The 17,187-nt window shown below is 41.7% G+C and overlaps 1 protein-coding gene across 3 annotated transcripts; it reads left to right on the top strand.

Annotated features, from left to right (window-relative positions):
* The first annotated feature begins 1,342 nt into the window (after nucleotides 1-1,342).
* On the top strand, nucleotides 1,343-15,319 carry LOC127913172 (sal-like protein 1). 3 transcript variants are annotated; one of them, XM_052484751.1, is made up of 3 exons: nucleotides 1,343-2,223; nucleotides 9,664-13,487; nucleotides 14,738-15,319. In XM_052484751.1, the coding sequence occupies exons 1-3, from the start codon at nucleotides 2,151-2,153 to the stop codon at nucleotides 15,176-15,178; spliced, it is 4,338 nt and encodes a 1,445-aa protein (XP_052340711.1). In that variant the 5' UTR covers nucleotides 1,343-2,150; the 3' UTR covers nucleotides 15,179-15,319. The 3 variants fall into 3 exon arrangements, with proteins under 3 accessions (XP_052340711.1, XP_052340714.1, XP_052340712.1); XM_052484754.1 differs by lacking the exon at nucleotides 1,343-2,223 and adding an exon at nucleotides 6,138-6,262; XM_052484752.1 differs by lacking the exon at nucleotides 1,343-2,223 and adding an exon at nucleotides 6,149-6,257.
* The last annotated feature ends 1,868 nt before the right edge of the window (nucleotides 15,320-17,187 follow it).

Raw genomic sequence — 17,187 nt, 5'->3', positions numbered from 1 at the left:
CTATACTGAAAATCGCACTTCCAATACGACAATAATTTTATAAAAATTTTAAAAATATGTATTACTTATTGATATTCTGTATTGACCTTTCAGTGTCCACCAAACAAAAGTAGCTATCACCAATATTTTTCCCCTGTCCCTTCCTCGGCCATTAATAAGTAAATAGGACTCGTCCTAAAAGATAGCTGAAACAAGAGAGGACTAGATCCATCTAGCCTGCAGCAGCTCTTTAAATATTCAGGGAAAAATAATGGCATCCAAGACATCACCTATAGTAACATTATTATCTTCATTTCTCAAAATCAGCCCGACTGATAGCTTCGTTTATCTTTTCCACACAATAAATCTACTCGACACAGAGCAGCTCCTATGGGAACTCCTGCTCTCTTCAAACATTCCCAAGGATGACTCCAGGGATCATCACGAATAGTGTATAATTTTAGAACTATGATTCTTATAATTTGTATATTATGATTTGTATTATTATTATTATTATAAAATTACTAACGTATATACAGTAGGTTATAAAATGGACTTAGCTATTGGCTTCACATATTCAAAAAAATGTGTTACAATTCAATTATATTTTTCAACACTTATTATGTGACCTATATTGTATTATAATGCTTTACCAATAAAGATCTTGTCTGGCCCTATTCTCCTCCCGGTTGTATATGCCAGAAGTTCTCTATGTTGAAAAAGTACACATTTATCGTTGTGTTTGGAGCAAAGATCAACGTTTATACAGTGTAACCTCTATAGTTTTAAATGTCTACTATTCTACTAGTATTATTCTATTTAAATCCACTTCTTGAATAGCAACGGATTTGTCTTGCATTACAACTGCGCAATAAGGTTCTCATTTTTGTTACAGAACTGATGAAATTATAAACTTGACGTACAGCAAAATAAACATACATAGGCTACCCGTGACATGCTGGGCTACTGTAGGCTACAATTTGGACAAGACGCTGATTGTAGCGAGTTTCCCTAAACAAGCCAATCAATTTATGAAATTAAAGCAACTCCATGTTTCAATGACGCGCAAGTTCGTGAAATGTATGCATGATGTGTTGAAGTAGCCTATGTATAGTAAACATCTATAAACAACACAAACATGTCCATGCCTTCGAAACAGAATCATACACTCTTTACTGTCCCCTCTACTGGTCAGCCAGTCGTTCACGCTCACACACACACTCGCTCGCTCGCGAACCATGCGTATGAGAATTAGCGAGAGAGAGAGGGGAGAGAGAGATTGCACCTCCGTCGGTTTATGATAGAATAGCCCAGTGACCAATCACGTCATAGGTGGGCTGGGCTCAACATTTCTCACAGTCCTACATGGGCCCTTAAAGTTTGTTTGTTCGCGGAATGCGAAGTGTGATGAAAACGTGTTACTAACACCGTTCGGCGATAATCAAATGAATCTGATTTGGATATTCGATACATATCTTGGAGTTCCGAGACACCTACGGTGCCGTTACGCACGAACCTCTTATAGTCGATAAACGTTTTCCTCGCTGCCTTGAGGCACCACCAACCAACGATTAGGTATTGGTGTTTCAACATACAAGATCTGAATTACAACGACCTCGATGCAAATCTGAAAGGAGGATATGCACAGCAACAGCGACCAGAGTTGTGGAAAGTATTTGTATGTGAGATCACGGAGGTTTCACGGTGAGCGTCTCGTCAGTTCAAATTGACCTAACTCTGCTGGGTTAGATCGCTGCTTGGTCAATAGGAAAGATACGGTTCCGCGCATGGACTGAAGACTCTGACATTCCACTAGTAGCCAAAATAAGCTTTACGTAGCTACCAGCTGGTTGCTAAGAAGGGTTAAACTGTATCTAAAGGGAGTTGGAAAACCCAGCCTTTTCTTCCACACGGATCAACTCATTGGGTGGGAGCTGAGAGAGAGACAAGAGTCCCCAGCAAATCAGGACTTAATTGATTAAAGAGACTTAATTTGAATAGGGGGCTGGCGAGGTGCCAATCGCCTTTCAAAGAACCCTCTTATGATTAATCGCAAAGCATTATTGATAATCATAATAGGACAAATGCGCTGTGGATGGACTCGATTTTTGTAATTTTCAGCAGATTTTTTAGTAATTTTTTATTCTTTCTTGGCTGATGTGTGAGCCAGCATGTCGCGGAGGAAACAAGCAAAGCCGCAACATTTCCAATCGGACCCTCATCTGACCTTATCCAAGCACAATGGTAAGTTCGGGCAATGGATCGCTCTTATCCAAGCTACTATCTTTTAATAGCTGGTTTTCAGATGTTTTTGTCTTTTTATGATCGTTTCTTTTTGGATAGGAACTCTTCCCCCTTTCTTTTCTAAGTTAGGCAAAAAAAAAATGAATTCATGCAATTTACAGTCTCAAAAGCATCTTATCATAACAAGACACATTTGTTATATATATATAGACTATGTACTTTATGATCGAACCCGTGCCTTTTCTATATCGCTCTAAGACACAGTCAAATACTTTTATACTTGAAAATATAATATTATTGCGTTTTGTTGTTCATATTACTTTAGAATTCAACTTTATGTTACAAAATATAACCGTGTAAAAGTGCATGCGTTATAGTTTTGTTATTAGGCTGCTTAGCCTACCTTTACTTCGACATAGGCTTCTATGTAGCCTACACTTTTAGTATTCACTTTTAGAACACTTTGTGTGGTAGGCTACGAAGAATGATTTTTTAATCAACATTGTTGTCTTACACACTTTGAAGCAAGTTTCCTCTATTGCTGCTGCAAGCAAAGTTGCTGCAGCGAAAGGCTCGTTTAAGCTTCTGCTTTTGTAGTCGATTTAGTTTCACTCCAATCGTTGCCCAACTGTACTCTATGCACGGACAAGTACTTGTGCGTCGAAATAACCAGTATTTTCTTAAATGTTTGCCCTCTATTTTGGGTTTAGGCCTATATAGAAAATAAATAATCATTTGCATACTCGCGTAAAGTTTCTACTGTTTCTGACTGTCCTGTACATAGGCTAGTCTACAAAGTCGGTATTTCTCTGCCAAGCCTTGGCTGGATGAAAATAAAATGAGAAGAAAATATAAACATTTGCTTGAATTATCGATTTTCAGTTTGTTGACATCTTGTGGTCTTAATGGCGGATGGTAAACATTCGGTTTACAAATTATATGACTTTTAAACCCCAATCTCAATGTGATGCACCAGCACACTGAAACCAAAATGACGTTTTTTAAAAATGTATTTTTAACTAGGCAAATCAGTTAAGAACAACTTCTTATTTACAAGGACGGTCTAGGAACAGTGGGTTAGCTGCCTGTTCAGGGGCAGAACGACATATTATTTTCCTTGTTAGCTCAGGATTCGATCTAGAAACCTTTCGGTTACTGGCCCAACCACTAGGCTACCTGTCGCCACCTTATAGTTATTATGTATATTCTTATTTAATGTTAATACATTATAATGGTTTTACGCTTAGTCGCATGCACACTTTTTATTTACTTCCTACATTTCCCTTGTGTATTTTTTGAACCTTTATTTAACCTGGCAAGTCAGTTAAGAACAAATTCGTATTTTCAATGACAGCCTAGTAACAGTGCCTTGTTCAGGGGCAGAAATACATATTTTTACCTTGTCAGCTCGGGAATTCGAGCTTGCAACCTTTCGGTTACTAGTCCAACGCTCAACCACTAGGCTACCTGCCGGTGTATATTCCTAAACCATAATTTTCTAAATATTTAGAAGCTTAAATGTTAGAATAGATGACATACTGCTTCCGATTCTCTCTCTTTCGCACCCCCCTCTCTCTCTCTCTCTCTCTCTCTCTCTCTCTCTCTCTCACACACACACACACACTGAGAGAAAACGAGAGAGAAAGAAATAGTAAGGGCCTGTTATTTTACGATAGAAGTTAACTTCTCCCTGAAACTTCTACCTATAATTTTCAAAAATATGTAAAAGGTTTATGTTAATTTACTTTAACAAAAGCTCAGCACCAAATTACCTCACGTGATGAAAATTAGCGAGTATAAATAATATGTCAAGTTGTGGTTGAGACCATCAAAAAGATGGCGACAGTGGTTGAATGAATTTTATTATGCAACTACCTTGGTTGCTTTAGGAACGCTTTGTCACCCTGCGAGTTTCCACTACTCCGGAGTGACCAGCTGACCATCTCTTTTAAGTCCACCAACAGTCACGTTTCCTCTTATGCTGATACATTTGAGAAAATTATGTTTTCCAAAAAGACCTATAACAAGCTGGGATTTAATTTTCTATTGCTAAAAATGTGCTTTAGACCTGCTGTGAAAACCAGGTTATGGAAGTATTTTCTATAGGCCTACAACACCCATAGCCATAACTTTCACCCTATAGTGTTTGTAAGGTATTTTGATGCAGCAAAGTTTAAGTTTCACTATCTTAAAAATATCAAGCAATTTGCAGATTATTAAGGTTTGTATAGGATATATTGCCTCAAACGTACAATTTACTGAAATAACTATTTTCAAAATGGTTGAATGGTCGTAGTTTCTATCTAACATTCTAGAATTGTAAATGTATTTTAAAAAGTCTCACATATATAGTAGATTTAAGTGTTGCGTTTTCTCTGTTCATTAGTTTAAATGGAAGTTAGATTAGGCTTTGTCTTTTTGCAGACTATATTGTCATTGCACTAGCTTTTTTCAAAGGAAATCATAAGCTCCTATCTCTGATACAGATTACATTTGACTTGTTTGTAGTTACTGCTCTATAGTATCCCATATTCCTCTATTATTACTATTAATATCTGTTTAATAGAAGTGTTTGCCATGACATAGCCTACAGAAAGGTAACTCTAGAGGCTCTTTAATTGTCCCCAAATGGCTGATTTTTCCATACACATTGTCTATGTATTTTCCTTCTGAGGAGTTGTATGGAAATATATTTTCATCGAGACAGTCAATTTAGTTTGACTTATTTTTCATATATAACTAATCTATATTTTTGGACAGATTTGACATTGTCCATGTTTTAATCTCTTTCAGTGTGTGTACAACTATGTTGTTTGCAGTATCCTTTAAAAAACATGTTATGCTAGCTGGAAATAATGCTCTGTTTCACCCAACTTAAACCTTGCATAAGAAGCATTTACTGCTACCAAAGGTTGCATGATTTGGTTGGAACTAAGGATCAATGCAAAACATAGTCTATACCTAGAATCATACTTGTTTTTCCTTGACTGCTGCATTTTCCCTAAAATGTAATAAAGTAGTGAATAGTAACTTTAGTCATTCTCAGTCAGCAGACTGGTGCCTACTGAGTTTCACAATAAATAACCCAAATGCATCATGCATTAAACAAGCTGAAAATGCAATACCTGTAATTATGGGTTAGGGACATGGAATACTTGCATTTCTGGTAATGGGTTGATCATTCTAGAATGTATGCTCATGGCTGAGAGATCTCCTGTTTGTGTGGAACTGGAAAGTCCTCAGGAGTCTCTGTATGCAAAATTAAAAAGAGGGAGGCTAACATTCCTAATACATTTTAAGGAGATGCTGAGGGCATTTTGCCACTGGGTAGTTAGTGTATGAGGTTGAAAGTGAAGGCTGTCTGTCTCTCATCTCGTCCCTCTGAGAGAGAGAGAGAGAGAGAGAGAGAGAGAGAGTTCTCGGGTGGGATGTTCAGCTGTTTTAACCTTTGCCAGGGTCCCCCTGTGTCTCCCTGTGGGAAGTTGATGAGAGTTCAGGCTGCAGTGTGTTCTCCTGTACCTCGTCATTGACCCCGCTGATCAGAACCACAGGGGCCTCGCAGGGACCCTGTCCTATATTTGTGATGGGGGGGGGGGGTCTTATCAGTGTGACCGCCATCCACTTCCACCCTGCAAGAGTAGCCCCCCCAGAGGGAGATCGTCAGGGCGGTCCCTAGCCCTTCGCACTGTTGTACCCGACAAACAACAGGGATTCAGTTACTTGTCATTTTGCCAATGTTTATAAAGTGGAAGGCTGAGATGTATCCCGGCTGAAGGACTTGCTTGCTTTTCTCCCTTCTCCTCCCCTTTAAGCTTTAATCATGTCACCAGGGCAGAGCTGCTAAGGCTGGGGCTTGTCCATCCGGGAAACGGCAGCTATAGTGGAACCCCATCTAGTGTTCACTGGGATGTTTCCAGTGAGGCAAGCAGTGTGAGGGCTGGAGAGGAGGTGGGTTAGCTCAGGCATGCATCAGGCATCAGACATCCTACTGAATTCACAAGTGTCAAGAGGCTTGAAGCCAGCGTCCCTACAAAGTAACGTAGGAACTCTCAAAAAGCTACTCTGTCATATTTTCTACTAATCCACATCTCTATATCACTTATTATTTACTCTCTTCTGTCCTTTTTATACAGCTCTCTGTTTTGGCATGTGTCTCTTCTGCCTCCCTGAAGGCCCTGATCTCTGGTGACTCCTTGTAGCATGATGATTTTTATACAGTTTTTATACAGAGTAACGCATTATTTTTATTCAGAGATCATCCTCAGCTATTTTTTAAACATTGACTAATTTATGCACTGTTGCTGTAGACATTTGGGTGTTGTGTGTATTGTGGCTGTTCTCATTTGTTGGTGTTATTTTCATAGTATTCATTTTCTTTATTCATAAAGACATCAGATGAACAAAATATTAAATATCATCTCTTTTTAAGTGCATGTCTACTTATGTAAGCAAACATGATTACATGTCAGTACATGATTATAGATTTAAGACTTTCAAATACTCCATGTTTCTGAGATGCTTTAACTTGTTAATAGTCAAGGTGGTGGTATGGAAATAGCTTCTTGTGAAAGAGCACATTTGAGATGGAATAATTTGATTGTTTTAATTGGACCACTATTTGCTTTACAATCACAGAGTATTTATGAAGGAAGGGGGTGGGGTGTGCTGGGTGTTGAGAGTAACACACTTTGAGATTTAGAAAGTCAATTTACCCTTTGTTCGGTCAAATCCTAGCCTGTTACAAGTACGTTATTATTAGGGACATATATATTGTGGTTTCAGTGAATGTTATGAGGAGTTGATAACAGAGTTACATTTGGGCATATGCTCTTTGTTTCATTTTTCTCTGTGGTTTTGGATCTAGTTATTTTGGTCGCTAAACATGATCATGTTTAGATAGAATCCACAATGTGATACAATCCACAATGTCCAGTTTCCATTCACTTGACGAATGAGAGAATGTTACATTTAAAGATAGTTATTACTGACTGCCTAACTAAATAAGTTATCCACAGGTCTCTGAAGAAACTTGAGCTAGTCACTTGTTCTTAGTGTTTTCATACAGATTCCATTGGACAGTTTAAACAAACGTTTGGATGTATGGAATCTTAAATCCTTTTTACATTTTTTATTAGTGATGTGTGGAAATAGTAGCTTGCGGCTTCAACATGTGTGTCATCACTACACTCCAGTGCACTTTAATCTAGCAAGAGAATAATAATTAACGCTATGAACTTGATGTTTACATTTTTGCTTTGATAGTGCACTTTTGTATGTTTGTAAAAGTTTGCTCCTCTAACCTCTAGGTAACTTTTTTAAGTTCTTGAAGGGCGGTTCAAGCGCTTTTATTTTGTTGTTGACTTTGGATAGTTTTCTCACATTTTTGTTTAGCTACATTAGTGTTTCCTACAGCAATATATTCAGGACATTGTGTAAATTGATGTAATTCCTCTTACATAAAATCCACTTTCATTTGTTCACATGGTCAACCAATACCAAACAAAGCTACTCTTCCTTCCCACGAGGTAAATCAAACACATTTTTCATTACTGATGCTTTCAGGGGGGGCTGCATGGTTGATATTAAAAAGTTACCATTAATGTTCGAGCGAGTCTTCTCCGTTTGCATGGTTAGAGTGGTGTGAGTCTGGGTTTTACTGTCATGGCAACTTTGCGTTATCTGATGTCCCAGAGCAGAGAAACATTGAGGGAGATAATCCCTGAATTAAACAGGATCTGCTTTGAGTTGGCCAAGATGAGCAGACCAGGCCAGGCCAGGCCGTGCTGATGAGCCCGCCGCTCCCATGCTGTGTGAACAATGGGAAGCCATCCTGTCTCAGTGGGGAAGGGCCGCACTCATCTCTCTCTCTCTCTCTCTCTCTCTCTCTCTCTCTGTCTCTCTGTCTCTCTGTCTCTCTCTCTGTCTCTGTCTCTGGGTTTCATTTTCAAATGAACCCTCCTCCCTTTCCACCCATGATGAAAATGTAGATCGCCGGGGCCCACAGTGAAAGGGATTCATAGAGAATTGCAATTTGTAAATCAACTTGTATGTTAAATAGTGAGATTTTGGTTTGACAAAAAGAAGATAGAATGAGGAAAGTCAGGAGCACAGCAGTGGCACAGGGGTGTTGACTCGCCTTTTGTTCTTTTCACACTGACCCCTGTGTTTGTTGAATGGAAATTGCATAACCAAGACCAGTTTCTTTGCACATTTAAAAGACAATTATTCATTTTGCGTATTCTTATTGTCTGGTATTGAATTGCCTGTTGCTTAAACTGGTGTGGCCAGTTGCTTGGTTTTGGGCAGCAAGCTGTTCATTCTAATATATATGACAGCAGCTCCACTCATAGGTCTTGACTCATTTATTGACTCATTTGTAGTTATGTTTTGGTTTGATTTTTCCCTGGAAGGTATATATATATATATATATATATATATATATATATATATATATATATATATATATATATATATATATATATATATATATATATATATATATATATATATATATATATATATATACTGTGATACACTGTGATACTTACAGATTTACATCAATACAAATTAACAGTTTTTGGTTTCAAAGTTTTATACTTTATGTTTTACTATGTGTTTTATTTATTTTATTTTATTTATTTTATTTATTTTATGTTGTGTAATTTATTTAAAAACATGTGTTATGTAAACATTACAGATATTTTTGTAAAAACAAAATGTATAATTCTTAGTGATATCAGTACAGTAATGGCATATATAATTTTGCACTGTCTTTGTTGAGTGTCCGAGTGGCTAGAGAGAACAATCTGGAATCCAAAGGTTCTGTTTATTGTGACTGTCAGATTCCGATTGCAGCCTGACGGGATACAAATTAGCTTAGTGACAGGGATAACCTGTCCAAGACGCCTGTAGTTGAGTTGAAAATGAGCAAAGTTGACAGCAAATTGAAAGTCTAATAAGTCCTTCAAATGGTTGATTTTGCACTCAATGGACAAGTAGTCATGGTGGAGTATGAAATATTGGAAATCAATGCTTCTCTATGAAATGTCATTAAGCCCCAATGTCCTCACTTCATAGTATTTTATATGCTGATGGATTGTCTATAGAAAATGATTACTTAAAAGATGGTTGGCTTGATGAAACCAGATGTACATCTTCAAAGATCACTTTTAGACAATATTTGAACAAGTATGATTGATTTCCATTCTTTTCTTATCCTGTTTCTCAGAGCCACCACATTAAAAGGAGTCTTTTTCACTATTTTTTTGGTTTATTGTTGCTTTTTTGATGGTTGTTTTTTGTGAACTTATCAAGCAGATAAGTGTAAAACTGATTAATTTAAGATTAACAACAAAGGAATTTGAATAGATAAAGCTGCCTCTTCAGCTGCAAAACATTTCTAATCACTAATCCTCTGTTTCCTCCTCCTGTGTTTTTCAGGGGACACAGAAGAGCCCTGCTCGGAGGAAGACCCCCCCTGTAAGGAGTCAGATGCCCATGTCTGTAGCAGATGTTGTGCTGAGTTCTTTGAACTATCAGATCTTGAACAACACCAGAAGAATTGCACTAAGAATCAATTAGTTCTGATAGTGAATGAGAATCCTGCCTCTCCTTCCGGAAGCTTCTCGCCTGGCTCCCCTCCACATAATCCTGATGAGCAGATGAATGACATGGTTAATAACACTGATCAAGCAGAGTGCAGTGACCTTTTGGAGCATAACGCTCTTGACAAAGAAGAATCCATGGACGTCAACGTTTCCGAAATCAACGCTCATCCTGGTCACGACAATGATGGAGGCAGCAGCCACATGGAGGGAGGCAGTAACATCAACATGAACACGGGCGAGGGAAATGGTCACAGCTCCAGCAGGAAGAGCTCCGGACCAGCACCGGGCACCTCGATCGTCTCTGCCCCTCAGCTACCTCCGCTCGGCAACCTGACTGACCTGGGGAGCATCTCTATGATCAACAGCAACGTCATCATCGAAAACCTGCAGAGCACCAAAGTGGCTGTGGCCCAGTTCTCCCAGGAGATGCAGCGCTCCTCTGGGTCTGGGTCCGGGGGCCCGAGGGTGGCAGTGCCGGCCCTGATGGAGCAACTCCTGGGCCTGCAGCAGCAACAGATCCACCAGCTGCAGCTCATTGAACAGATCCGTCACCAGATCCTGCTACTGGCCTCCCAGTCCCCTGAAATTCAGGTGCCCCCCAGCATCTCCACACCAGGAGGCTCATTGGGGCCGTCAGCCAACCCACTGACCACGCTCAGCTCCCATCTCTCTCAGCAGCTGGCTGCAGCCGCAGGCTTAGCACAGAGCCTGGCCAGCCAGTCTGCCAGCATCAGCAGCCTGAAGCAGCTGGCTGAAAGGGCGCAGCTACCTCAGAGCAACAACCCCAGCAGCGGTGAATCATCTCAGAGCATCAGCTCACTGGGACCGTCCACAGTCAACAACGTCCAGTCGTCATCTGACAAGAGGCCAATACATGCGATCAGCAGCAACCTCCACTCTCAGCTCAGTAACCCATCACACACTAAGTCATCCATGCCAGCCTTTGGGATAGGTAGCCTGTTGAACCCTGTAACTAATCCACATCTACCTCAGCCCTCGTCTGGAAACCACCTATTTTCCAGCTCCCTGCCCAGTATTGGCACCACAGTGGAGGACCTCAACTCTCTGGCTGCACTGGCCCAGAGGAAAGGCAAGCCACCAAACGTAACTTCATTTGAACCCAAGAGCAGCTCTGAGGAAGCGTTCTTCAAGCATAAGTGCAGATTTTGTGCCAAGGTGTTTGGGAGTGACAGTGCCTTGCAGATCCACCTGCGATCTCACACAGGTGAGAGGCCGTACAAGTGTAACATCTGTGGCAATCGCTTCTCCACCCGCGGTAACTTGAAGGTCCACTTCCAGCGTCATAAAGAGAAGTATCCACATGTTCAGATGAATCCATACCCTGTCCCCGAGCATTTAGACAATATTCCAACGAGCACCGGCATTCCATATGGTATGTCAATGCCTCCAGAGAAGCCTGTGACCAGCTGGCTGGACAGCAAACCTGTTCTCTCCACTCTGACCTCGGCAGTGGGCATGCTGCTCCCACCAACCATGCCCAGCCTGCCACCATTCATTAAAAAAGAAGATCATTCGGTAGCCATAACCAGCCCCTCCTTTTCCACAAAGACTGACTCCGGTCGTGACGCTGCTGAGCCATCAATGAAAAGCAACGACGGGCTGTCTGAAGAAGCTGCAGCCCTGCCTACATCAAACGGGAAAACTGAAGAGGGCAGTCACTCGTCGAGCTTCATGCCGAGTGTGAGCTCTGAGTCTGAGCGCAACACAGAATACACAACCTCCAACAGCCCGCCTATGATGACCAACCCTCTCATGCCCCTCATGTCTGAACATTTCAAGGCTAAGTTCCCATTCGGGGGCCTCTTGGACCCGCTCCAGGGGTCAGAGACCTCCAAGCTGCAGCAGCTGGTGGAGAACATCGACAGGAAGTTGACGGACCCCAATGAGTGTGTCATCTGCCACCGTGTACTCAGCTGTCAGAGCGCTCTGAAAATGCACTACCGTACTCACACTGGAGAGAGGCCCTTCAAGTGTAAAGTGTGTGGCAGAGCCTTCACCACCAAAGGGAACCTAAAGACCCACTACACCGTCCACCGGGCCATGCCTCCACTCAGGGTCCATCACTCCTGCCCCATCTGCCAGAAGAAGTTCACCAACGCAGTGGTCCTGCAGCAGCACATCCGAATGCACATGGGAGGGCAGATCCCAAACACCCCACTGCCAGACAGCTACCCTGAGTCCATGGGCTCCGACACTGGCTCCTTTGATGAGAGGAACTTCGATGAGAACTTTGATGATCTGGACAACTTTTATGATGATGATATGGAAGGGATGGAGGGAGTGGAAGGGATGGAAGACGGCCCTGATAGCAGCGTCCCAGACACCCCTAAGTCAGCCGATGCCTCCCAAGACAGCCTGTGCAATTCCCCCTCTCACCCCGAGATGGTCGTCCAGGACGGGCAAGAGAAAAACCATCATGCCCATCACAACACCTACCACAATACCCACCATGATATTGACTATAGAATCCACCACAACAACCTCCATAACAATCAACATCACAGCCACCATGACAACCACCATAACAATCATCTTAACAACCACCATGACAATCAGCATAACAGCCACCATAACCCCCACCAGAGGCTGGTAGAGGAGCTGCAGGCCAGCAGAATGAAGGCCATGGGGAACAGAGGTTCAATGGAAGGGGACTGCCTCACTAACGACTCCTCATCCCTGGGTGGGGACATCGAGAGCCCGAGTGCCGGGAGTCCAGCAGTGTCAGAATCTACCTCTTCCATGCAGCCCCCATCCCCTACCAATGGGCACCCCCAACATCAACGTAAATCCCCCAGCTTGGAGGAAAGACAGGAGAGGCAGGAGAGACAGGAGAGGCACCAGAGGGCTATGTCCCTGGATCACATCAGTGCCAGCCTCATGCAGCATCACCCTTCTAGCATCGGGGCCCTGGACCTGACATCCTGCAACCCGTCTAAAGACCCACTGGGCATGCTCTTCCCATTCCGTGAGCGTGGCACGTTCAAGAACACAGCCTGTGACATCTGTGGGAAGACGTTTGCATGTCAGAGTGCCTTGGACATCCACTACCGAAGCCATACCAAAGAAAGGCCGTTCATTTGCACGGCCTGTAACCGGGGCTTCTCGACCAAGGGCAACCTGAAGCAGCACATGCTCACCCACCAGATGAGGGACTTGCCCTCGCAGCTCTTCGAACCCTCTAACACCAGCCTCTCCTCCAGTCCGACCCCCTCCCTCCTCTCTGTGAACTCCCTGTCCTCCATGATCAAATCAGAGGTCAACGGCTTCCTCCATGGCCTCCACCACCACCAGGACCACCACAGGGACCACCACAGGGACCACCATATCGACCATCACAGGGAACACCACAGGGAACACCACAGGGAACACCACAGGGACCACCAGGACCGGGATCACCATAAGGACATGGCAAGTAACATGCCCCACGGCCTGGTGACCACCTCGGACTCTACATCCCCGGTGCTCTCAGCCTCTGCCCCTCTACGCCGGACACCCAAGCAGCACTACTGCAACACTTGTGGGAAGACCTTCTCCTCCTCTAGCGCTCTGCAGATACACGAGAGGACCCACACTGGGGAGAAGCCCTTCGCCTGTCACATCTGTGGTCGGGCTTTCACCACCAAAGGAAATCTCAAGGTAATTGTATGATTATAAACATTATGAATGCAATAGGTAAAATACACACATATTCAATATCTCAGGGCAATTGTATATTTAAAAACATTATGAATGTAATTGGAAAATGTCCACATATTTATTAATGAATATCTATAGGAGGAGTATAAAAATCACCAGAACTTTGGTCCATAACTTTGAGCAACAAATTGAAGTGTGTTATGTTAGTGCCATTCGGAGGCAGTAATGTTCTATAATTGATGAAAGAACCAGCTCAGCGGAAAGGTTGAATCACCCCATTAATATGATTATTGGGTAGAAACCTGAGAATATGATCAGCAGAGCACAGCTGGGAATGGTTCAGTTAACAGAATGAACTACAGTTACTAGGGGCAACCAGAGGCAACCATCCTCAGTTTTCCAGAGTTTACCCCATGAAAAGCCCAGTTTCCCTTTGACCATTTGGAAAAGGTGATAAACCTCAGAGATAAACAGGAACTGAAGGGCCAAATGTGATCACACCACTCAACTGTGTGAAATCAAGGTGGTGAAACATAGAAAGGTGTAATATTTAGGAAGCACTGTCAAATATATAACCAGATTGCAATTACCGGGTAATCAGCACCAGTTATAGTTTACACCCTTGATGATATAAAAAAAAACAATACCCTTATTATTTGTAGTAAGATTTCACATTTAGCTGATGCTATGATTTTGTGGTGTGTTTTTATTAAAATTATGTATAATTTCTAGCAAGTGATATTTTAAAACATGTTATCACTCTAGACAACACATTCAGTTGTGTATCTGACACCTCCATGTTTCTACAGATTTAAAAAGAATAACATGAATTATCTGTAACACTCATCCTTTCAGGATCAAAAGAAGGAGAAAAATACATTGTCCTCGTTGGCAAAGGGCATAGCAGGGGTAAACATCAGATGTAATACTGGCCAGGGCAATTTGAAACAAAGCACAAGGGTCTCTCTCCCTCATGAGACGTTTGAATGAAGGTTTCAGATTAAATGCAGTATTTCATCCAAGCCATAATAAAATGGTTACACCGTGCCCACGTCCCCACGCCGTTCACAGCTCACTGCACCAATCCTCCTGCTGCACCCAGGGTGCTGAACTCTTTTAATACTAACTTGCTGTTTATTATTTTCTCTGTTACTATGTGCCTTTGTCGTGGCCAAGTTTGAAATATTTCTGATTTGCGTCCCCTCTCTCTCTATCTCTCCCTCTCTCTGTATCTCTGTTTCTCTTTCCAGGTTCATATGGGGACACACATGTGGAACAGCGCCCCTGCCAGACGCGGCCGCCGGCTCTCTGTAGACGGCTCCATGGCCTTCCTGGGCACCAACCCTGTCAAGTTCCCAGAGATCTTCCAGAAGGACATGGCATCTAGGTTGGGCAACGGAGACCCAGCTAGCTTCTGGAACCAGTACGCTGCAGCGTTTTCCAGCGGCTTGGCCATGAAGACCAATGAGATCTCTGTCATCCAGAACGGAGGCCTGCCATCTCTATCGGGGAGCATGGGGAACGGGGGCAGCTCGCCTGTGGGCGGATTCACAGGCAACCTGGAGAAGCTGCACAATACAGAATCCAATGCCGCTCTGGCTGGCCTGGAGAAAATGGCCAACGCAGAGAACGGGACCCACTTCCGATTCACACGTTTCATGGAGGACAACAAAGAGATTGCCACAAACTAGAGACTTTTTCCCTCTCATATGTACACACACACACACACACACACACACACACACACACACACACACACACACACACACACACACACACACACACACACACACACACACACACACACACACACACACACACACACACACACACACACACACATAGTGATTGAAAAGAGAACGAGAACCAGGCAAAGACAAAGAATGACTTGGCTTTGGCTTGCCTTTGAAACTTTACCAACATGAGTGTGAAGAGAAGTTGCTTTTTTGTACAATGTACAACATGTTATAGTTTTAAGGAGCTTATTTATTAGTGATTATAACCTTGCTCGGAACCAAGTGGAAGCATTAACAGTTCATTTTTTTCTGTTCTACAGCCACAATGGGTATGAGCTAAAAGTGAGCTTTTGAAACTTTAGCATATCTTTACCTTGGCATTAAGTTATTTTGGTCTGTCGTATATAGCTTTAACACAACTGTTGATGTTCATGTGATGCATTAGATCTGTAATAAGTGAAACAGAATGGCTGTAAATAATGTACACTGATCTACTCTAGATGGTCTAACAGATGTGTATTAACGTTCCCCCATGAAAAGAATCATTGAGACTTCAGGCAAGGGACTATGATTACACTGTAGTCATTTCCTTATCAACCGCTGTTGATCTTTTATTTAAGGAAAATGCAAGCATTCAAGCATTTCAAGTGTTTATTTAGAGTTACAGTAGGCTTTTCAAGTGTTTATTTAGAGTTACAGTAGGCATTTCAAGTGTTTATTTAGAGTTACAGTAGGCATTTCAAGTGTTTATTTAGAGTTACAGTAGGCATTTCAAGTGTTTATTTAGAGTTACAGTAGGCTTTTCAAGTGTTTATTTAGAGTTACAGTAGGCCTAACCTGTTCTGTTCGTTAATGTTATTCTATGTATTGTTTTCTTTCTTCCATAGTTCCATTTTTTTTCTTTATCTTTTTTTGTTTTGTTGCTTTTTGGTGTTAAGTTTAACACAAAACAGTTGTGTTGTTAGAGGAGATGATGAATTCGGAGAGGTCCACTTCCTGGTTTGAAGTGAGAAGAGAGCCAATCATGTGGGTGGGATTCTCCTATAGGTCATCTGCTGGATTTCCACATTGCTGCTATGTCCTCAGCATCCTCATTGGCATCAAGTGCAACATATGTGTTGACGTCTATGTAAATAATGTGAGACGTTGGAACTAGAAATTCCATCACAACAAAATGTACATATAAAGCTCATAAGACAAAGCCCATCTTGGCTAGGGGACAAATGATAGTGTTTTTATAAATATAAATATATATTAGGTTTGACAACCTTCGGACTGTTACATGCACTTTCTTGGAAAGTTGGAAGATCTTTATGGGTCCAGTTTCTCTACACTTTAATACCTACTAACAACTAAGATAATGTCATTCTTTACTCTATTATTCAAATACATCCTGTTTTCCAAAAGAAAACTATGAGTGTTTGTGTCTCTTCATTCTCTTCTGTTTCTTTCTGTTTTGTATGCTTTATGTTTGGAGATAATGGGGGTTGGGAATAATTAGAGAGTTTTCACTTTTGAAATGTGGTCTTGTCATGTTATTTGAGGGATCAGATATTTTTTTTTTGTAGATTAAACTTTTAAATTTGAGTTTAAATATGCACTTATGAAATAATACTGTATCATGGCTCTATTAACACTGGTCAATTAATGTATCTCCCCTCTCATTTTCGACTGGCACTTGTTGTGAAGCAGTAATTAAAAATTGAAGCAGTATTGTGAAGCAGTATTAAAAATGTAAAAGTGATTTGCATGATTGTGTCAAACAATCTGAGTTCGGATGTAGACGTAATCAATGAGGACACCTGGGTTGTGGTGATCGGTCATAAAACAAATATGCGATAGCAGAAAAAATATGCGATAGTCACATTTCTTAGTTCATCATTCCTGCTGTTGTCAGTCAATTGAATCTTTAATTAAAGAATCGACCGGTCCCGAAAACCTCTGTCTTTCAAAGGCTTGATGTG

The sequence above is a fragment of the Oncorhynchus keta genome, chromosome 2 (assembly GCF_023373465.1).
Source record: "Oncorhynchus keta strain PuntledgeMale-10-30-2019 chromosome 2, Oket_V2, whole genome shotgun sequence".
In the NCBI taxonomy this organism is placed as follows: Eukaryota; Metazoa; Chordata; class Actinopteri; order Salmoniformes; family Salmonidae; genus Oncorhynchus; species Oncorhynchus keta.
This window is presented reverse-complemented; position numbering and strand designations above follow the sequence as displayed.